Consider the following 23,221-nt stretch of genomic DNA (forward strand, 5'->3'; position numbering starts at 1 on the left):
GGTTTTATCCCTTTCCGTTGTGGTCTTGTTAGCTCTTCATAGTTGAGGACACCCTCATCGCAGTCAGCCCTCAGGTCGATGACAGGATACCGGGCCTCCAAAGATGTCTTGAAATTATTTGAATTAGATGTCCTAAGCTACTATATGATTAAAGCCTTTCTTCTTATGATGCTCCTTATGTTTCTAAGAGCATCTCATCATTAAAGCCTTTGTTCGGATCAACATGGGTTCCAGTATGGGTAAGACTGGTCTATAAGATGAGAAATCATCATCCTATAACCCGTCCACACCAGACGCCATCAAGCGAGCCCAACGAATCGTAAACTTTTACATAAAATAAGATTAAGCTGGTTTATTTTTTAAAAATTCCAGTGACTTTAAAATGAATTTGAGAAAAAGATGACCAAAATTAAAGGACACAAGATTGTAGAGATAAAGCATAACCAGCAGCAGGCATATGATGATTAAGATAGAATAGCACATCATTTGACGATAGAAGATAGGTATATTAGATAGCTACACAACAGTTTAAAACCATACTAATAAACTAAAGCTTAAAGCTCAACTTCCATTTATATGTTCTAGAACCTCGGCAAACCACCACCTCCTGTTTGGTGTAGCATCGCATCAATCTCATCCCCGTCCTCCATCTCCAACTGTTAACATCAATTTTTTAAACATGAGCAGCCTCGTATAAACACAGAATACCAACTAACAGTTGCAATAACGGTTCCAAACAGGTAAAACCACAACTTTTTTATAAATTTCTTTAATTTTTGTTTTAAAACTGATCTATCAATGCATTGAATAAAGTAACAATAACAACATTTATAAAATTATATATCAGTTAAATATACGCCTTACGAGGTAGACCCATTTGACCCATTACATATAACATTCAATTACTCTGTTTTTATCAATTGTTAAATTTAAATTTTAATGTAACAGACCCACCAAAAAGGAGCGACAGCAAAAATATGTGTCTGTGTGTGTGTGTGTGTGTGAGAGAGAGAGAGAGAGAGAGAGAGGACCTCATCCGGGGTCTGCTCTGCACGAAGACGACGGCCATCAAACAAGAAAGCAATGGAGTTAAGCTCAACAGACTGCCTGTCACAGTATGCATTCATCAGCTTCTTAAGTTGTGTGCTTCGTTTGATCCTGAAGAACACTTCATTTCCATCCTGCTAAAGAATTAAAAGTAAAACCAACACATGTTAAGATCATCTGAATGCCCTGTAGTATATTCATGTTACAAAAACGATATCAAGATAAAAAAAAAAAAAAAGATGTCATGTTACAGGTCCATAAAAGCAAAAGGAAAATTATGAAAACAGAAAGAAGTATAGGGCATCAAAGACAGAGAAACTTGTATCATGAACAAAATCCAATTGCATCATCGCCTAAACACCTCGCACTTTATAAACCAAGCTGACAAGACAGGTAACCTTACTGATAAAGGTTCTCATCGCCAACAGAGATGTTTCTAAAATCACAAAACAATCTTAAAACAATTTGACAAGACAAGTGAGCTTACCGATAAAGGCTCTCATCACGAAAACAGATGTTTTTAAAATCTCAGAACAATCTTAAACAATTTCTGTCATCTAAAATTTTGGTAAACAAAAAATTCTAACCAAACAAAATGAACAAGCGATCAAACAGTTGTTATGAATCCAAGGAACCACAGTATACATTGATGAGCAAAATCTAGGGTGTGCACAGTTCAACCGAACTAGCTGATCGGTTTCCAGTCAATCGGTTCAGTTTATTCGGTATTTTTCGATTTTCGTTTCAGTTAATAACGAAATCAATTTTAATTTTCACTTAGAAATGCATGAAATGGATGCAAATACACATTAAGTAAAGGTATAAATACATGAAATGGAGATATAAATATATAAAATTGAGGTATAAATACATGATGATTTCATGAAAATAGGTTATATGAAAACAGGAAATGAATATATAAAACTAGCATTATATGAAAATATGAAATGATTTGGTTAGGTTCGGTTAATTTTGGTTGACCGATGATACAAAAAATAACCGATAACCAATTTTCCGTTTATTTAGCTTTCGGTTAACCGATGGCACAGAAAATCAATTCATTTGGTTAGGTCTCATGATTCGGTTATTGCTCACCCCTAGTAAAATCTGCTGTAAAATCAAACTTCATTTTCTAATACAAAAAAACCTGTTTAATATCCTATCATTTCATACACACATGTTAAACTCCGGATACAAATACTCCATAAATAACCAATCCAATAGAGAGACAAGCAATCGAGTCATACACATAGAACCGTCAATTCAATACAAATCCCTAAGTTATTAACCTAATAATCAAACAACGATCATCAAAGCAAACAAAACATCAAATTAACCAACACATGCATCGATCGTTGCATAAACTCACAATTAAACAATTTAATTGAATGTAAAACATAAACCCTAACCTGTCCTTTGACTTTCAAGTTGATATGGGCCCCTTGATCTCCGGCCGGCTTCTTGTCTTCTTCGTTCGTCACTCCTGACATCTTATCCTCCGATCAACGAAAACTGTCACTCGTAATTCGCTCGTCTCTTCGCGTCACTGGTACGCTCAAACAACTGCTTCACAGAAGTTTATTTATATAATAAAAATGTGAAAAAGCGAATTGCCTGAAATCAACGGTTTGGATTTGTTTCGGGATTAAAGGCGATCTGACGGTGGAAATTGAAGTGGGAATTAACTATTTGATTATGTTAATAACCCCCCTCGTACCTTTTCAATATCCTAGTTTAGTACTACTTTATTGTTTGATTCGAAAGAACTACGGTTTTCGTTCTTATGGTTTGACCAAATATATGGTTTTAGTTCAATACTTTCAAATTTATGGTTTTCTTCAAATAGTTTTGCTTCAACTTACAATTAAGTCTGACCCAACTAACTCCGTTAATTCTGGTCGTTAAACCCATAAGCGTGTCCCTCACGTGAGGGGCGATTTTGTCCTTTTTTCTCCCTAAATAAACCTCAGCCCTAATTCCAAAATCCAATTTTCATCTTTGTCATTCTTTCCTTCGTTTTCCACAAACCCTACACAAACAAACAAGGATTACGTTTCATCTCCGGTGGCTCCGATCATGGCACATTTGGCAGATAAACAGACCAAATGATTAAACAATCAGTTAAGGACAAAATTTCCCCTCACATGAGGGGTACGCTGATGGTTTAACGAGCAGAGTTAGCAGGGTTAGTTGGGTCGGGTTTATTGCAAATATTTGAAACTATTTGACTAAAACCGCATTTGTGATCAAACTACAAGGACGAAACCACAATTCTCTCATTTGATTTTATTCATTTATTTAACTTTTATCCAAATAAAAGAATGAACATGGACACTTAAACGAATGAATTTTTATAGTTCAGGTCTATGTATTGCGAAAATGAGCACCTTTGTTTTTGTGAACATAAGCGAATTGTGTATTTGGTGTGTTGTAATTTGTTGTTTCCCTAATTCATAAGGTCATAACTAGTAACCATCGATCTCCTTAGTCACTTAGACGGTGCTAGTATCTATCTATTGCTATATCCCTTTGTGACTTCCCTAAAATAAGAATAAAAGATTATCGAATAAAAAAGGGTATTTATGATTAGTAGATGCATGAAAAATCAACAAGAAGTTTTAAATATCAAGAACCTTAATTAGGGTTAGATATCCAAACAGTGATAAAATCAACAACTACGGCTAAAATGATTTGGACAGACATAAAAAATCATAATTGAAAAGAATAAGATAAGTCACGTATGCATAGCACATGTTTTTTTGTCCACGACCAAATATTTATAAATGGTTTATAAGGATAGACGGTATCCTTATCGCCTAGGAAAGAAGGAATGTGAGTAATCATTGACAAATGGCAGAGGGGGTCAAGAACGCCGCCGATGAGTAATCACAACAAGGGTCATAAAATTTGAAGAACAAAAAAGCATATTGGTATGGAGGTGAGTATGAGATTGGGAACATCGCCTCCGTAAGTACCACCTAGATAAACTTATTGTCTCACCAATGGCGAAGCTTGAACGAAAGCGTGCGTCCATACCGCCCTCCTCATATCCCAACCATTCGAGAGAAGTAAATGAGGAAGGCTTTGGTATGTGTTTTAGTGTTTTGAACCAGAAACCTGCGAGGGGTCATTTTTTGTATTATGATAGAAATCGGTTTATATTGCTTGAAACAATCTAGTTGTTGGTGTATGGCTACGTACCCTTTTCTAGCCATTATGTGGTCATTTATACCCATTTGTTAGTATATATAGGTAACGGGTGTGTTTGATAAATCACAACACTCTATAATCTCTTAAAACACCTACACGAAAACCCTCACAAATTCCTCAAAAAAGGCTCCAAATGACACTCGAATATAGTTAATCACATTCTTCCATCGCTGTTAGATCTTCGTATAGCAAATCAATGCTTTTTGCTGTTCTACCATCAAGTAAAAACAACGAAATTTGGAAATATGGTAAATTTAAAAAAAATAAGTTCGATATAAGAAACATGGTGGATTTTGTAGCAATCAAACTCAAAAGGTGATTGAAAAATGTTTCGGTTTGGGGTTAAGCTACAATGTCAAATGATGGCAACGTCTGGAGTTTCCACGTAAATGTGGTTCGGGATAGCATGACAAGGGGAGTTTGGATGAGCTTTTAAATTTTAGCTTATTTTCTTATTTAATTTTTGAAAAGCAAAAACGATTTTGGCAAAGCTTATTCAAAAGCTTTAAAATGGAGCTTTTCAAAAGTGTTTGCTTTTCAAAAATCAAATAAGCATGTTTGAAAAGCTCACCCAAACACCCCAAAAGTTTGTGTTTTAAGAGAGTTTGCATTTCGAACTTCGATACTTTGACAACCTGCGCTTGTCGCTTGACTAAGATTAAAAAAAAAAAAAAAAACCCTCCAACCGCATATAATAATGTAAGTCGCATGATTCTTATACACTATTGTTTTAAAGTGTAGAAAAAAATTACTAAAAATGAATGATTTAGGAAATGAAAACTTTCCAACTGTTGTGAATTTAATTATTTAAAAAAGTATTTAGTCATTTAGAATCGGTTTATGCTTTTCAAATCCTTTACAAATTGGAGATGATGATTTTAAATAGTGGCAAATGCACAAAGGATTTTAGGTGGAAAAACATTTATTAAAAAAGAAAAAAAGAATGGCTATGTTTTCAAAGCGACTGTGACTTGTTCCAATAATTATGGGTCTTTCACTTCACAAGCCAGTTCAAACAGGTTTTAGCTTCTGTTCACATTTCAATTACCCTGGGAAACGGTTTTATGCACGTCTACCGACATGATTGATAATGATATAATTCATACGTGTTTCCTTTGCACACTCGCCACTAAGACTATCCGCTATGGGGCGCTGAAGGGGGAGAAACAGGGCGCGGTGGGCGTCGTACACCGCCGCGGGGCGCCGTTGGTGGGGGCGCGGAGGGGTGAGGCGTGAAGGGGACGGCCGGCGCGGTGAGGGCTCTCTCTCTCCTCTCTCACATACACACATACATATATATTGGGGTGCCCAAGAGGCATTAAACCATAGCGGAGCGAAGCTTCGATGTCCCGTTTTCTACGAGACGATGACGTGGCGTTGACGTGACCCGATGGAGGGGCTTCGATACCCCCTACCATAGCGGATAACCTAATCAATAGATTGTCCACGTGGTAATAAAGAGGCCTTCATGCACTTCATTTAAAAAAAAAAAAGAAAGAAAAAACATTTTCACTCGTTAACGCTGGACGCATACCTTACAAGTAGAAGTGGACTCCTAGTATTTAATTGCCTTTTTATATTGTTATTAATTATGTTTGTACATTGTTATGATTGCAATTATATATAACATAAATGTATATTAAATGGAACTTTAAACATAGCTATATATAATAACACTTATTATTAGTTATATATTATAAGCTATATGCTATATTTATATAAATAACAAAGTTGCTTAAAGATTGCGAGTCTAATAAAGATGTATGAAGCTCATGCCCTAGCTCTTAACTATATGAGTCCTATCTTTGGATCAAGTTCAACTTGATTGGAACTTTTAGTAATTTGATATCAAATACCTCATTAAGGACTCATTTATACTTGTACTTTGCTAGCTCTTTATCGAATATGCAACATATGCATCTTGAATTTATAAAAAGGAAAAAGGGGGGGGGGGGTGAGATGTGGACATTTTTAAACGAAAACAGCTAAGTATACATCTGTAGGGGAAAAAACGATGGTTGTGATGTGTTTGTTGTTTAACAATATGCTTATTTAAAACTTTTACAGTAAAGAAGATAACCAATCATGGTTTCTGACCAGTTTGTATTCATATATCATAAGTCAAACACAGAGAAGATTGGCCCAAATCTACCCCACTCACATCCCTTCCTCTCTATGTTTTCTTATCTACCTTTACCCACTTCTTCCTAATTTTTTATTGCTAGTTTAACCACTTTTGTTTTTTCACATTCTGATAACAATATTCATTAATTTCTCTTTTTCTAATTATATGGGTCTCGCTGCTCCTAAAATCCAAAGGAGTATTGGACTGGTTTATATAATTGTAATATTAATTATAAAAAAATCAAGTATAATACTATTCTATGAATATAACCATGCACTATTGATATAAAACTATACCAACGCAACAAACACAGCCACCTTTTCATCAACAATGTTCAATCAATGGATAACTAATGTTTGATCATATGTATTTACTATCAATTGCTTCTCACATAACCTTAAAACACATGTAATGATGGCAAACTAAGTATTGAAACAAACTTCTTTTACTCATTGTTTAACTTTGATTTTTTTTAACGGCTATGGATTGAACCTCTGACATTCTATTCTATACCTAATCACCTTACCATTGTTCAATTTAGATGTCTTATTTATTTCAACACCAGTCAAATCGTAAAATAACTTAATTGAAGAAAGAAAAAATAAAGTTAGAATCACAATTTTGGATGGTGGCCTATCCTTGTTGAAGTTAGTTATACCAATGTTGGAAATAATATCATCATTTAATACATATAGAAAAAACCATATTGAGAAGAAAATAAATTATTAATCTTTTTCTTAATATAAAAATCATTTAATAAACTTTTAACCAAAAAAAAACCATATATCCTTGGATATAAATTTGTTACTTTTATACATATGATTAATGTATAATTATGCGAAGGTCAAGTTATTTTCGTATATGAATTGAGTTGTGCAAAATTGAAAAAGATGAAATATCTCAATGATATATTATATGCTTTTATTTCAAAATAAGATAAACTTCAAATAGTAATATTTCTTGTTAAAATATTATTTAATCTTTATACAATCATTATTGATCGCATTCTATTAAATCCTCCAAATGTAACAATTCAAAACCATTATTTCTTCGTGTCCCGTAGTTGCAACCGTAAGAGACAACGACTCCACGATTTACCATTTTACCAGCCCCACTTCTATAGAGTAGTTATAGGTTTTACTAACTTCATATATATACCCGTTACCTCACCACACCTATATATACTCATTCTCCCAAATAACAACCTCCATCTTCAACCTCATTGTGACACCCGGTAAATTCCCAACCCCTTAAACTAAGTAATCAACCTAATAATTAGGTGATTGTAAATATTATGCGCGCCATGATAGTCAGCGCGTGCATTTGTTATGTGCGCCCTGCGCGAGCGCGCTATGTTAAGGATCAGCGCGGGCACATTATGTGCGCCCGGCGCGAGCATATGTTAGAATCAGCGCGGGCATTTATGTTTGCCCTGCGCGAGCGCGTCATGTTAGTCAGCGCGTGCATGTGTTATGTGCGCCCTGCGCGAGCGCACCATGTTAAGAACCAGCGTGAGCATATGTTATATGCGCCATGCGTGAACGTTTTGGCCTTATGTTTCATGTAACTTAAACGTTATGTTGTCTATGGGTTGACCATCCCGCATGATGCTAAGGCGGGTGCATCCTACATCGTTTACGCGCGTGCGGAAGGGAACTAACCTACCCGCATGGCGGGAACGTTGAGAGCTAGTTTGTCTGAAGCTCCAGGATGGAATTGACTTCAACATGACTGATCACTATGTTGAAATACCAAAACCACCTGGAGAATCTACAAATGAAACTCAAATGTCCCTAACTGCGAGAAGGTTACGCACCTACCCGCAGCAAAGAAATGTTCTACACGCAGAAAGCTATGCGCACCAAGTCATACGCGCAGAACACTTAGTCAAAATGATCAGATTTAAGGAAATTGTCCCCGCCCAAAAGAGGGCGGTTGCGTGTTTCAGAAAACTTCTACTTTTTACTGTACACTGTCTAAAGCACTGAAAAAGCAAACTGTAAAAGTCAACTGCCAGCCACCCACTCTCACCAGCCACAGCCCTGCATGTCCTGTCCATATCAAATCAGAATCTTTAATCTACTTTTCTACTCTTTTTAATAAATAATAATAATTTCCATACTTTATCATCATTTCAAAAGATTACAATTCCCTAAAGCAAGGGATTATGTTCCCTTGAGTTTGCCTATAAATTTGTAGCCTAAATTATCACCCAAAACACACTTCAAAGAACTACAAACTTGCACTAATCCTTTCCCAAGCATCCGTTGTTTCCAACTCCGATCCTGTTACTAGGTAAGCCGAGATTATAACCTTGAGATCTACTTTCCAACCCCTATATCTTGATCTTAATATATATACTTGTTATTTAATCGTATTCTAGACCTTCGATTCCGAGGCCAACACCAAGAAAACCTGAATCTCGATTAATCCCTTAACAAGAACCACAGGTGAGTCTCACAGCCCCTACTTTCACTGTTTTCACCATTTTAAACTGTTTTCGGGGCGAGGGACACGTATTTAAATAATGTTTTATCATGGTATATTTACAAGCTAAGCAAACGATTACGTGTTTAAGTTATGTTTCATGATGAGCAATGCGAACAGTTATCTTTGGTTTTTCGATGATAGTGCACCAGATTCGAGTAAGTGATCACTTTACCATTGGAACTCTAAGGGTAGGGACTGCTGGTTTGATCCGCCCACTCGTAGGGGTCGCACCTCTTACACAGACGAGTGCCTAGTATGGTCATGGGGCAGTACTATGGGTTTGAGCCCGCTCGTAGAGGTCGCTCCTCTTACGCAGACGAGCGCCTTGTTTTCCGGCACAACGTCCGCGCGTAACCCGCGGGACGGTATTACAGCATATATTCGCTCGTAGTGGCAGCGCCACTTACACAGACGAGCACAGTTTTCCAGAAGTGTCCTCGCGTAACCCGCGGGACGGTATTACGTTATTTTAGCTCGTAGTGGCAGCGCCACTTACACAGACGAGCACAGTTCCCAGAAATGTTCGCGCGTAACCCGCGGAACGATTTTTATCAGAATATGTTGATAGAGCTATGTTTTACCAAGCATGTGTTTTAATGATGCTAACAGAATTATGTTTCAGAATGATTATGATGCAATACGATTTATCAAGTTACTAAAACTTGTGAACTCACTCAGTTTATACTGATTCAAATGTTTTTACGTGTCTTTCAGGAGATAACTAGGTAGCGCATGGAGTCACACTTAGAGCACCACACGCTGAACATCTAAAACAAGCTTTTTGGAAGATTTTGGTTTTATCCCCTCGATGCGCACGGTTACCCGCCGCGCAAGGGGATATGGCGAGGAAATCTTCAGTTTTATACTTGGATGTTTTTTTTTTTTTTGTAATCTTTGAACAATGTAACGTGTTTGTACTAAACTTCTCATGCGCAATAAAAATCTTTGAATGTTTTGCAATAGCCCGTGCTTAATTATCAATCCCCACTCGTGCGCGCCCGGCTGTTTCCGCCGCTCAGGGCCGGGTGTGACAGATTGGTATCAGAGCACTGGTTATAGCGAACTAGGAAAAGAAGTTTTTAACCTAGACTATAACCTTTGGGGAATCGCATGAAATATTTTTCAAAGAATAATTTCAAAAGAAAAATCACACACGCACTTAGGAACACGGGTCACAGTGTCTAGAGATAAGAACATTATGTGCTCTGAGTACATGCGCTAAGTTTGTTATATTTTCTTTTTATGAAAAGAATGCCTCCAACCAGAGCCAAGGGAATTACCATGACACCCGAGGAGCTCGCAGAAATAATCGCGCAGGCGATTGCAACGCATGAGGCCAGCAAGGCCGAATCTAGTCAGGGTCGCCAAGAGAACGAGACCCCAGAACCCGAATCAGGAGCCTTGGACAAAGGATGCTCCTATAAAACATTCATGGCCTGTAGGCCTTGGCCGTTCAAAGGCACCGAAGGAGCCATTGGGCTCTACAATTGGATTGACAAGATGGAGACAGTTCTCTCCATCAGCGGATGTAGTGAAAACCAGAAGGTCCTTTACGCGACCTGCATGTTCCAAGAAGCAGCTTCATCTTGGTGGAAGCTCCAAGTAAAGACTTTGGGGCGAGAAGTTGCTCTTCACAAGACCTGGGAAGAATTGAAAGAAATGTTGATGAGAAAGTTCTGCTCTCGCGCAGAAATTCAGAGCTTGCAACAAGAATTCTGGAACCACACCATGGTAGGAACGGATATCGATGCCTACACCAATCGTTTCAACGAGCTTTGCCAGCTGGTGCCAGACATGGCAAACACAGAAGAAAAGAAAATCGAGAGGTACATCTTTGGGTTACCTCCTGTCGTTAGGGTCCCGCTCAACGCCGCCGCACCTCCGACCTTTGACGAGGCGGTTGCGCGAGCCATCACCCTTACAAGGGATACGGTTCGTGCGGGTATGTTGACTGCTCGCTTGAACGAGCAGCGAACCTCTGACTCCAAGAGGAAATGGAACTCCCACCGAGGATCAGACTTCAAGCAGCCACCGCCCAAGAAGCAGGAAAGCACAAGGGTTTACGCGATTCAGGCCGCGGAACCATCAAGGAAAGGATACAGCGGGCCTTACCCATGGTGCAACAAATGCAAGTACCACCACGAAGGCGAATGCGCGAACGTCACGTGCGCCAAATGTGGCAGACCAGGACACAAGACGGTGAATTGCCGTGCTAAAGAAGCTGGAGCCAATGACAACTGCTACGCATGCGGGAAGTCTGGACACTTCAGTCGGGATTGCCCACAGAAAGGAAACCAAGCTCGCGGGAGAGCTTTTGTGATCGGCGCGGGTGAAGCAAAGGAAGAACCGAATGTGGTAACCGGTACGTTTTTGCTTAACGGTCATTATGCATCTGTCTTATTTGATACTGGCGCTGACCTAAGTTTTATATCCCATGAGTTTAAAAACTCCCTGGGCTTAGCGACCAGTAGGTTAGACAAACCTTATACTATAGAACTAGCCAATGGTAGGCAGTTATGCGCGAATGAAAGGACTGAGCAATGTGTGTTAGTCATGGGAGGTCATGAGTTCAATATAAACTTGTTGTCAATAGAATTGGGAAGTTTCGATGTTGTGGTAGGTATGGATTGGTTGGTCGAAAATCTCGCGGAGATTGTTTGTCATGAGAAGCAGGTTCGAATTCCACTAATGAACGGAGAAACTTTGATGATTCAAGGGGAAAGAAGGGGAGTTGCGACGAAACTGATTTCATGCCTAAAGGCGCGTAAGTGCCTAAGGAAAGGGTGCTACGCCTTCCTGGCGCATGTAGTAAAGAAAGGAGATGAGCGAAGAATTGAAGACTTACCAGTAGTACGCGAATTTCCAGAAGTTTTTCCTGAAGATTTGTCCGGGTTACCGCCGCCGCGACAAGTCGAGTTTCGTATTGATTTGGTCCCAGGAGCTGCGCCAGTAGCTCGAGCGCCTTATCGCTTAGCTCCATCTGAGATGCAAGAGCTATCCAATCAGTTACAGGAACTATTGATAAGGGTTTCATACGCCCAAGCTTTTCACCTTGGGGAGCTCCAGTACTGTTTGTAAAGAAGAAGGATGGTTCGTTCCGGATGTGTATTGACTACAGGGAGCTGAACAAGCTGACAGTCAAAAATCGGTACCCCTTACCGAGGATTGACGACTTATTTGACCAGTTGCAGGGATCCAGTTATTATTCGAAGATAGATCTACGGTCAGGATACCACCAACTTAGGGTCCATGAGGAAGACGCACCAAAGACAGCCTTCCGAACCAGATATGGCCATTATGAGTTCTTGGTGATGCCTTTCGGGCTAACTAATGCGCCAGCTATATTCATGGATCTGATGAACCGTGTGTGCAAACCATACTTGGACAAGTTTGTGATTGTGTTTATAGACGATATTTTGATTTACTCTCGAACCAAGGCCGAGCATGAGCAACACCTGAGAATGATTTTGGAATTGTTAAGGAAAGAAAAGTTGTATGCGAAGTTTTCCAAGTGCGAGTTCTGGCTTAGAGAAGTTCATTTTCTCGGTCACGTTGTAAACGAGAAAGGAATACACGTCGATCCTTCTAAGGTTAAAGCCATCGAAAACTGGGAAGCGCCAAAAACCCCAACTGAGGTGAGGCAATTCCTTGGGCTAGCTGGCTACTATCGACGCTTCATTGAGAACTTCTCCAAGATAGCTCTACCTCTGACCGCGCTAACTCAGAAAGACAAGGCGTTTATTTGGGGCAAGAATCAGGAAGCGGCATTTCAAATGTTGAAACAGAAGTTATGTAGTGCGCCAATCTTATCCCTGCCCGAGGGGACAGATGACATCGTTGTTTACTGCGACGCTTCACACCAGGGACTCGGATGTGTCCTTATGCAGCGAGACAAAGTTATAGCGTATGCCTCGCGCCAACTTAAGACCAATGAGAAGAACTACACAACGCATGATTTAGAACTTGGAGCTGTTGTCTTCGCGCTAAAGATTTGGCGCCATTACCTCTACGGTACGAAATGTGTAATCTTTACGGATCATAAGAGCCTTCAACATATATTCGATCAGAAGGATTTAAACATGAGGCAACGAAGATGGGTTGAATTGTTAAATGATTATGATTGCGAGATCAAGTATCATCCGGGGAAAGCGAATGTGGTAGCAGACGCGCTAAGTAGGAAGGAACGAATAAAAACGCTACGAGTCAAGGCTCTAAGGTTGACCATTCACGCAGATCTCTCTACCCGCATCCGAGACGCTCAGCAAGAAGCCTTGAAACCAGAGTTTGTTAAAAACGAATGCCTTGGGGGTATGATTAAGAATTTGGAACTTAAAGGGAACAACACTCGATATTTTGCCAACCGCATATGGGTCCCTCTCAAGGGAGGATTGCGCGAGCAGGTATTAAACGAAGCTCACAAGACGCGATATTCCGTACATCCTGGCGCAGACAAGATGTACCAAGATGTTAAAACACTGTATTGGTGGCCCAATCTTAAAGGCGCCATCGCGATGTATGTCAGTAAGTGCCTGACGTGTTCAAAAGTAAAGGCTGAATACCAGAAACCATCGGGGTTGCTTCAGCAGCCAGAAATTCCCATGTGGAAGTGGGAACAAATCTCTATGGATTTCATCACCAAACTACCAAGGACACCTGGGGGTTATGACACGTTATGGGTTATTGTAGATCGGCTAACTAAGTCAGCACACTTCCTGCCGATTAAAGAAACTGATAAAATGGAAAAGCTAGCCCGACTATATATTCGAGAAGTAGTTTCAAAGCATGGAGTCCCAGTGTCCATCATTTCTGATAGAGATAGTCGGTTCACATCAAGGTTTTGGAGATCGTTACAAGGAGCTCTAGGTACTCGCCTTGATATGAGTACAGCTTATCATCCTCAAACGGATGGGCAAAGCGAGCGAACAATCCAGACATTGGAAGATATGCTGCGCGCGTGCGCGATCGATTTTGGAGGTAGTTGGGATACCCACCTCCCGTTGGTTGAATTTTCTTACAATAACAGTTATCACACAAGCATTAAGGCTGCGCCGTTCGAAGCTTTATATGGGCGCAAGTGTAGATCCCCACTGTGTTGGGCTGAAGTGGGCGACAAGCAAATGACTGGTCCAGAAGTGATCCAAGAAACAACAGACAAGATTTTTCAGATAAGGGATCGCCTTAAGGCAGCACGCGACAGACAGAAAAGTTATGCTGATATAAGAAGGAAACCGTTGGAGTTTCAAGAAGGGGATAAAGTACTTTTGAAAGTCTCTCCATGGAAGGGAGTCCCCCGTTTCGGTAAGCGAGGAAAGCTAAATCCGCGCTACATTGGACCTTTTGAGATCCTGGAGAGGATCGGTCCAGTTGCTTATAAACTCCGTCTACCCGCCGAACTCAGTGGAGTTCATGATACGTTTCATGTATCCAACCTCAAGAAATGTTTATCTGACGAAACGCTGATTTTACCGGTGGAAGAAATTCATATTGACAAACAGCTGCACTTCGTAGAAAAGCCTATAGCAGTAACCGATTGGAAAGAACAAAGGTTGCGCAGAAGCAGAATCAAGTTGGTAAAAGTTCAATGGAACTCAAGGCGTGGGCCTGAATTCACTTGGGAAAGAGAAGATCAGATGCGCATAACATACCCACACCTCTTTCAGAACATGGCTTCTGCCAGCAACGTCTCCTAAATTTCGGGACGAAATTCGTTTAACGAGGGGAGAATGTGACACCCGGTAAATTCCCAACCCCTTAAACTAAGTAATCAACCTAATAATTAGGTGATTGTAAATATTATGCGCGCCATGATAGTCAGCGCGTGCATTTGTTATGTGCGCCCTGCGCGAGCGCGCTATGTTAAGGATCAGCGCGGGCACATTATGTGCGCCCGGCGCGAGCATATGTTAGAATCAGCGCGGGCATTTATGTTTGCCCTGCGCGAGCGCGTCATGTTAGTCAGCGCGTGCATGTGTTATGTGCGCCCTGCGCGAGCGCACCATGTTAAGAACCAGCGTGAGCATATGTTATATGCGCCATGCGTGAACGTTTTGGCCTTATGTTTCATGTAACTTAAACGTTATGTTGTCTATGGGTTGACCATCCCGCATGATGCTAAGGCGGGTGCATCCTACATCGTTTATGCGCGTGCGGAAGGGAACTAACCTACCCGCATGGCGGGAACGTTGAGAGCTAGTTTGTCTGAAGCTCCAGGATGGAATTGACTTCAACATGACTGATCACTATGTTGAAATACCAAAACCACCTGGAGAATCTACAAATGAAACTCAAATGTCCCTAACTGCGAGAAGGTTACGCACCTACCCGCAGCAAAGAAATGTTCTACACGCAGAAAGCTATGCGCACCAAGTCATACGCGCAGAACACTTAGTCAAAATGATCAGATTTAAGGAAATTGTCCCCGCCCAAAAGAGGGCGGTTGCGTGTTTCAGAAAACTTCTACTTTTTACTGTACACTGTCTAAAGCACTGAAAAAGCAAACTGTAAAAGTCAACTGCCAGCCACCCACTCTCACCAGCCACAGCCCTGCATGTCCTGTCCATATCAAATCAGAATCTTTAATCTACTTTTCTACTCTTTTTAATAAATAATAATAATTTCCATACTTTATCATCATTTCAAAAGATTACAATTCCCTAAAGCAAGGGATTATGTTCCCTTGAGTTTGCCTATAAATTTGTAGCCTAAATTATCACCCAAAACACACTTCAAAGAACTACAAACTTGCACTAATCCTTTCCCAAGCATCCGTTGTTTCCAACTCCGATCCTGTTACTAGGTAAGCCGAGATTATAACCTTGAGATCTACTTTCCAACCCCTATATCTTGATCTTAATATATATACTTGTTATTTAATCGTATTCTAGACCTTCGATTCCGAGGCCAACACCAAGAAAACCTGAATCTCGATTAATCCCTTAACAAGAACCACAGGTGAGTCTCACAGCCCCTATTTTCACTGTTTTCACCATTTTAAACTGTTTTCGGGGCGAGGGACACGTATTTAAATAATGTTTTATCATGGTATATTTACAAGCTAAGCAAACGATTACGTGTTTAAGTTATGTTTCATGATGAGCAATGCGAACAGTTATCTTTGGTTTTTCGATGATAGTGCACCAGATTCGAGTAAGTGATCACTTTACCATTGGAACTCTAAGGGTAGGGACTGCTGGTTTGATCCGCCCACTCGTAGGGGTCGCACCTCTTACACAGACGAGTGCCTAGTATGGTCATGGGGCAGTACTATGGGTTTGAGCCCGCTCGTAGAGGTCGCTCCTCTTACGCAGACGAGCGCCTTGTTTTCCGGCACAACGTCCGCGCGTAACCCGCGGGACGGTATTACAGCATATATTCGCTCGTAGTGGCAGCGCCACTTACACAGACGAGCACAGTTTTCCAGAAGTGTCCTCGCGTAACCCGCGGGACGGTATTACGTTATTTTAGCTCGTAGTGGCAGCGCCACTTACACAGACGAGCACAGTTCCCAGAAATGTTCGCGCGTAACCCGCGGAACGATTTTTATCAGAATATGTTGATAGAGCTATGTTTTACCAAGCATGTGTTTTAATGATGCTAACAGAATTATGTTTCAGAATGATTATGATGCAATACGATTTATCAAGTTACTAAAACTTGTGAACTCACTCAGTTTATACTGATTCAAATGTTTTTACGTGTCTTTCAGGAGATAACTAGGTAGCGCATGGAGTCACACTTAGAGCACCACACGCTGAACATCTAAAACAAGCTTTTTGGAAGATTTTGGTTTTATCCCCTCGATGCGCACGGTTACCCGCCGCGCAAGGGGATATGGCGAGGAAATCTTCAGTTTTATACTTGGATGTTTTTTTTTTTTTTTTTGTAATCTTTGAACAATGTAACGTGTTTGTACTAAACTTCTCATGCGCAATAAAAATCTTTGAATGTTTTGCAATAGCCCGTGCTTAATTATCAATCCCCACTCGTGCGCGCCCGGCTGTTTCCGCCGCTCAGGGCCGGGTGTGACACTCATCTAACAATGGCTGCCACAATAATCACCATCCTCCTCTTCTTCTACACTGTCGCATCGTCCACCGCCACGGGTACCATCGGCGTCAACTACGGCCGCATAGCCGACAACTTACCCGACCCAACCAAAGTCGTCCAACTCCTAAAATCAAACAACATCAACCACATCAAAATTTACGATACCGATTCGACCGTCCTCAAAGCCCTATCCGGCTCCAAAATCACCGTAACCGTCTGCCTCCCGAACGAACAACTCAAATCCGCAGCCGCGGATCAATCATTCACCGATAATTGGGTGCAATCAAATATCCTACCGTATCACCCATCCACAATAATTGGAGCAATTGCTGTGGGTAACGAAGTATTCGTCGATCCAAACAACACCACGGACTTCCTCGTACCCGCCATGAAAAACGTCTACGCTTCACTAGCGAAAAATAAACTTAACATCACCGTTTCCTCGCCTATCGCATTGAGCGCGTTAGCGACATCGTATCCTTCGTCTTCCGGATCATTCAAACCGGATTTAATCGAACCGGTAATAAAACCAATGCTTAGCTTCCTTAAACAGACCGGTTCATACCTCATGGTGAACGTCTACCCGTTTTTCGCTTACGGAGCGAACAGCGACACCATTTCGTTAGATTACGCTTTGTTACGAGACAACGAAGGAGTGACGGACACGAAATCCGGAATAAAATACAAATCATTGTTTGAGGCACAGGTGGATGCTGTTTACGCAGCAATGGATGCATTGCAGTTTCATGACGTTAAGTTAGTGGTTTCGGAAACCGGATGGCCTTCGAAAGGCGATTCGAATGAAATTGGAGCTGGAGAAGACAATGCAGCGCAGTATAACGGAAACCTGATCCGTCGAGTGCTCACTGGCGGTGGATCACCGTTGCGGCCGAACGAGCCGTTAACTGTTTATCTATTTGCTTTATTCAACGAGAATCAGAAGTCGGGTCCGACTTCTGAGCGTAATTACGGGTTGTTTTACCCGAATGAACAGAAGGTGTATAATGTGCCGTTTAGTGTGGAACAATTAGCCAATAGTCCATCGGCCGTTAGTAACGGTAGCAAGACGGAGGTGGCTACGGCACCGGCGCCGTTGCCGTTAACTAACGGTAATGTGGGGCGTACGTGGTGTGTGGCTAACGGGAAAGTAGGGCAGAAGAAGTTGCAAGATGCACTTGATTATGCTTGTGGAGAAGGTGGGGCTGATTGCCGTCCGATTCAATCTGGTGACACGTGTTATAATCCTAATACACTTGAAGCGCATGCTTCGTATGCGTTTAACAGTTACTACCAGAAGCAAGCACGTGCGAGTGGATCGTGTGACTTTGGTGGAGCTGCTTACGTGGTTACTCAACCTCCTCGTACGTATATGTCCTATAATTTCTCTTAGTAGTTATATTTTAGGATTTAATTTTGTTAAATTTAAATTAAATTGAATTATTAACTGTTGATTAATGTTACAGGTTATGGCAGCTGCAAGTTTCCGACGGGTTATTAGACACAAGAGGAAGATGTGGTGGAGTTGGTTAACTAGATATTTTACGTGATTTGGAAGTATTTCTTATTTTATATTTTATTATGATTTATTTTAGAAATATATGTTGTTAGGTTTTGGTGGCTTGTATTTGTTATGACTTGAATGTTTTTTGTAAGTTGGATAGATCCTGTCCTACTCATATAGGACGGATTTATAGCTATCTTAATATTAAATTTTCATTTTTTTATTATGTTTATTATATGCCTAAAACTATAATGTTGCCTTGTTCAATTACTTGGCAGTTGGTCTATAATCATCTTTTAGTTTTCCTTTTTTTTTTTTTTTTTACTAATTTTCTTTATAAATCAGATGTGATCATGACAGTTTATAACAACACTTTAAAGTGATATTGGTCAACACTTGGTGGAAATTATTTCACTTCTTATTCTTTGTATAGATCGCTATAATGTCTTTCTAACATAGTAAAGATCAATCGATACAAAATACACAATCATGTTTCTTTATCAAAGAATCAAAGAGAGTATTGAGACTTGAACGTGTTCTGCTTTGTCTACACAATTTAGACTATGGGAAGAGATGTGTTGATCTCTGCTTAATGCCACATTCAAATACCTTTTCCATGTAAAAAATATTGATTTGTATCATCTACGAAATGATAGTTTTCACTATACCAATTAAGTAGGCAAGTATGTTAGTTTGTTGAATAAAATTGTGCAAGCTAGTAAACCAATAACAAAAGCAATGATTTCCTGAAGTATAAACCTTCATTCGTGTTATGTAGATGTAGATATGATCTTATAAGAATCCGTAATAAAGTTCTTGTTTGATTTGTGCTTTATAATAGTTGTAATGCTTATATAATTATATAATAATAATTTGTTTAGATAGTTATATAAAATTAATGGCTAGACTTAAAAAACATAGAAAAACAAATATCACACATTTTATTACATATTGTTTGGGAGGTTGGTTGTTGTAGGCCATGGCTAGACTTAAAAAACATATAAAAACAAATATCACACATTTTATTATATAGTTTGGGCGGTTGGTTGTTGTAGGCCAATCTCACTTTCTCGTTTTCTCACCACACAAGACTTATTGCATCAACAAAAACCCATCAACTAGATGTTACGTGTGCGCCGTGTTGAAAAAAGGGGTCAAAGAGTTACCAAAACATAACGAAATCAAATGCAAAGTAATGTTATTGGCCTTAACACAATGTGTAAATTTTCATATTAGTTGTTTTGGTTGGTCCATTGTAATTTAAATCTAAAACCGACTCTATTTGCATGTAGTAGGTACGATAGGGCGAATACAGTTTAGCATATTCTAATACAAATCGATAAGTTGTTAAGGATGTTAATACCCTAGCAATCAAATAACTAGTTTGGTAAATTTTTATCATCAGATTGGATTGAATTAATTAGTTTCAGTTTGTTTTAGAGGCAGCGGTGTTTTTTGACAAGGGATTGCGTGAGGTGATCGGGGACATTGTAGTTTGTGGAGGTCCTTTCTTTGGAGACCTTCAATGGTGACTTGCTTCCTTACTAATTAAGAATGGGGGGTTTGGGGTTGTATTCGGCAGTAGAGGCTTCCTCTTATGCGTTTGTGGCCTCGAGAGCCCAATCGTGGGTGCTTCAGGATCACATTTTGCGAGACGGTGGTATATGTGGGATGGATTCTGATTATTCTTGTGCTCTGGCTTGTCTTCGTGATATGATTCCAAGTGTCGATTTTTTAGCAGTTTCACCAATAAAGAGACCGCCTCATAGTTGTCAATAGCGAATAGAGGGAAATAGCGACGGGCCACCTATATGCTATGTAGCGAATAGCGGTAAATAGCGCCCGCTGTTTTGTGTTTAGCGATAATGTTCATTTTATAATTTATATATATATAATGTTCATTTTATAACTTTTATGCATAAATTTATAAGTTTAAGGACTAAATGTAAACTAGTGCAGATAGAGGGGGTTAAATGTTAAGGTAAACAAACTAATTTTACTTCTTTTATGTAAAATTTATAAGTTTTAGGGGGTAAATGTAAACATGTGAAAGATATAAGGGGTAAATATTAACATCCCTACATATTTAACCCTAAAATGGGTAAACATTAAACAGCCGCTCCTTCTTCCCGCAGCCCTTCTTTCATCTTCCTGGTTTCCGGTAGGTTTCCGGCAACAATCACAGAGCCGGCGCCGAAATTTGCCATCGGAGGTCGCTATTCGATCGATATGTGGCCGCTAAGTACCTTGTAGCGGCGTATTGCCGCCTCGCGACGCTATTCGCTATAGCGCCCGCTACGGCCGCTTTTGACAACTATGGATCGCCCCCTCTAAAGCCCAACATGCATTGGCGAGCGCTCTTTTTTATAAAATTGTTTACGACATGGAGTCACACTTTAACATTACAAGCAGGCAAAAAGTCATTTTTTAGTGTCTACTAGCACCACATGCTCAAGATTTTCTTCTTGTTATTCCTATAGATGGGTTAGGCTAGCATATGTCTCCAATGGAGTATCGTACTATCCTTAAGTATCGCCTCATGATTTCTTTATTCCTGGTTGATGAGATATGTCCTATTTATCGTAAGGCGTGTTTAGACTCATATGGGGAGCACGCGGTACACTGTAAAGAGCTCCCGGGGTTCAAGTACCGACACGATCTGGTTAGGGATGTGCTCTTTGATATATTCAGGCGGGCCGGAGTTTCTGTTAAGAAAGAAGCACATGTGAATTTCCTGACTAACCCGTCGGAGGGAAGATCATTTCTTCGACCGGCTGACATTTTGGTGTTTGGATGGATAGGAGGAAAACACGTGTGTGTGGATTTAACAGGGGTTTCCCCTTTGGCGGGCTTGGGGAGTAGTGGTTTCACAGTCGGTCAAGCCGCATTAAAAACTGCTTCATGCAAGGTGACAAAACATGAGAAGGCGTGTCTTGACAACCAATATGCATTTATTCCTTTTGCTTTTGACACTTTTGGTTTCCTCGCGTCTGAAGCTATGGAGTTATTTACCCGTGTTCAGCGGGTCATGCATAGTAATGTTATGACTCCAAGATTAGCTAATGTAGTTTTTAAAAGATTAGGTTTTACAATTCAAAAGGGGTAGCGGCGCAGCTTGTTGCCCGCTTGCCTTCTGTTTCGATGTAATCTAAACATTTACTGTAAATGTTTATACATGATCTTCTTGTTTTAACAAAACAACTAGTAACTATCTAAAACCCATATGAAAGCTTAGGAGAGGATAATATGGAACGTAATGAATTGCGAGAATATGTTGAGTAAAATAATAAACCACTCATTTCCAGATCTTAGAAATATTAAAAGAAAACGGTGTTCAATTATGTATTATGTATCGTTTGTCACCCTTTAAATTAGCTTAATTGTTTGCTTATATATATAACTAAGGTTGTTCTGCTAATTTAAGTTACACATGTATGTAAATGGTATCAAATTAGAAAAATATATGAACAAATTAGTTTGGTAGGTAGGCACGATTTTTGTGCTAAAAAGTAACTAAATGGTGAAACAAAAAATTGGTTTGAGTTCGTTTAACACTCAAATGAATTGTACAAATGAAAAATGGACACTTGTTTCCTTAAGTCCTTAAACGAGTCGACATATATATTTTTGTATTAAATTGTTCATTTTCTATTTCAAACAAAGTTAATTTCGTTCATGTTCATTTAGCTCATATATAGTTGTATCCAAAGGGCGCATAACCAATGGTATTAAGACGTTTTAAGTTTACGCGTGGAAATTTATACATTATGTTAGATTCTTGTTTTATCAAGTTGCAGAAATCCCGAGCAATAGGGCCCTCAAGTGGAAAAAACGGGTTGGCCAACTCTCTCCTAAATTTAATCGGCCTTGTCGCCAGGTTTATAAGGTCTTCACCTTATCTCCCGAATTAGGGTTTCTACACCCTCGCCTGGAGCGCACGATTATCCGGGTATAATTGGAGGCTGTGGGACCAGTGCACTATATGTGGCTGACAATTTCATGGTTGAAAATTATATCTTGGATCCTACGAATTAAATGGTAGACGTACCATATACACAAGTTAATGTTAACGCCGGGTTAGGCTCGTCACCGCGTACAATTGGGCCAACGCCAAGGATCGGCTTGTCGCTCGTATTTATTGGGCTTGTCCCCATGTTTTGGGCTTGTCCCCACGATTTATTGGGCTTGTCCCCATGTTTTATTGGGCTTGTCTACACGATTTATTGGGCTTGTCCCCACGTTTTATTGGGCTTGTCCCCACGATTTATTGGGCTTGTCCCCACGTTTCATTGGGTTTGTCCCCATGATTTGTTGGGCTTGACCCCAAGATAGTTGGGTTTAAATCCAAATTTTCTAACTATTATATTATCTTTTGCTGATTTGTTCAAATAGGTAAATGATATGAAAGAAAAGTTCTAAGGATGAGGAATCCTCTATCCTAGTGACACATATGATAAAGCAAAAGCCAAAAGAGTTATATTATTATAAGCAAGAGTTGATCCGGGCTTCACCAGCAAAACGTGGACCATCCACCCGGATCAAGCTACGTCATAGTTATCACATGTCCATGCAGAAATCAAACAGACAAAGGCGGTTAAGGCCTCATCCCCGTAAAGCTAAGGATCCCTCCACCCTAACCACCTTTGATAATTGTCTTAAGGATCATTGATCCTGAGGATTACAACTACTATTGTTCACATAAACCATCAACCAAAAACCATTAAAACTTTAAAAAAAATGGGCTCCGACCTTGTCTTCATATCCATCATCGCCCATTGCCCCGCCTACTCCTTAACCACTCC

At 40.0% G+C, this 23,221-nt stretch overlaps 2 protein-coding genes across 2 annotated transcripts; one reads left to right on the forward strand and one right to left on the reverse strand.

Annotated features, from left to right (window-relative positions):
• Positions 1-476: 476 nt before the first annotated feature.
• LOC143559830 (small ubiquitin-related modifier 1-like) lies at positions 477-2,611 on the reverse strand. The gene is made up of 3 exons (XM_077048289.1): positions 2,457-2,611; positions 1,032-1,181; positions 477-656 (listed from the first exon to the last, which is right to left on the reverse strand). Exons 1-3 carry the CDS (start codon positions 2,535-2,537, stop codon positions 582-584), a joined length of 306 nt encoding a protein of 101 aa, XP_076904404.1. The 5' UTR covers positions 2,538-2,611; the 3' UTR covers positions 477-581.
• Positions 2,612-16,910: 14,299 nt separating this feature from the next.
• On the forward strand, positions 16,911-18,416 carry LOC143559831 (glucan endo-1,3-beta-glucosidase 13-like). Its single transcript, XM_077048290.1, has 2 exons — positions 16,911-18,279; positions 18,382-18,416. Exons 1-2 carry the CDS (start codon positions 16,911-16,913, stop codon positions 18,414-18,416), a joined length of 1,404 nt encoding a protein of 467 aa, XP_076904405.1.
• Positions 18,417-23,221: the final 4,805 nt, after the last annotated feature.

This window comes from Bidens hawaiensis, unplaced genomic scaffold, assembly GCF_021521415.1.
Source record: "Bidens hawaiensis isolate Kalapana, Puna unplaced genomic scaffold, B.hawaiensis_p1.1 tig00020045_1, whole genome shotgun sequence".
In the NCBI taxonomy this organism is placed as follows: domain Eukaryota; kingdom Viridiplantae; phylum Streptophyta; class Magnoliopsida; order Asterales; family Asteraceae; genus Bidens; species Bidens hawaiensis.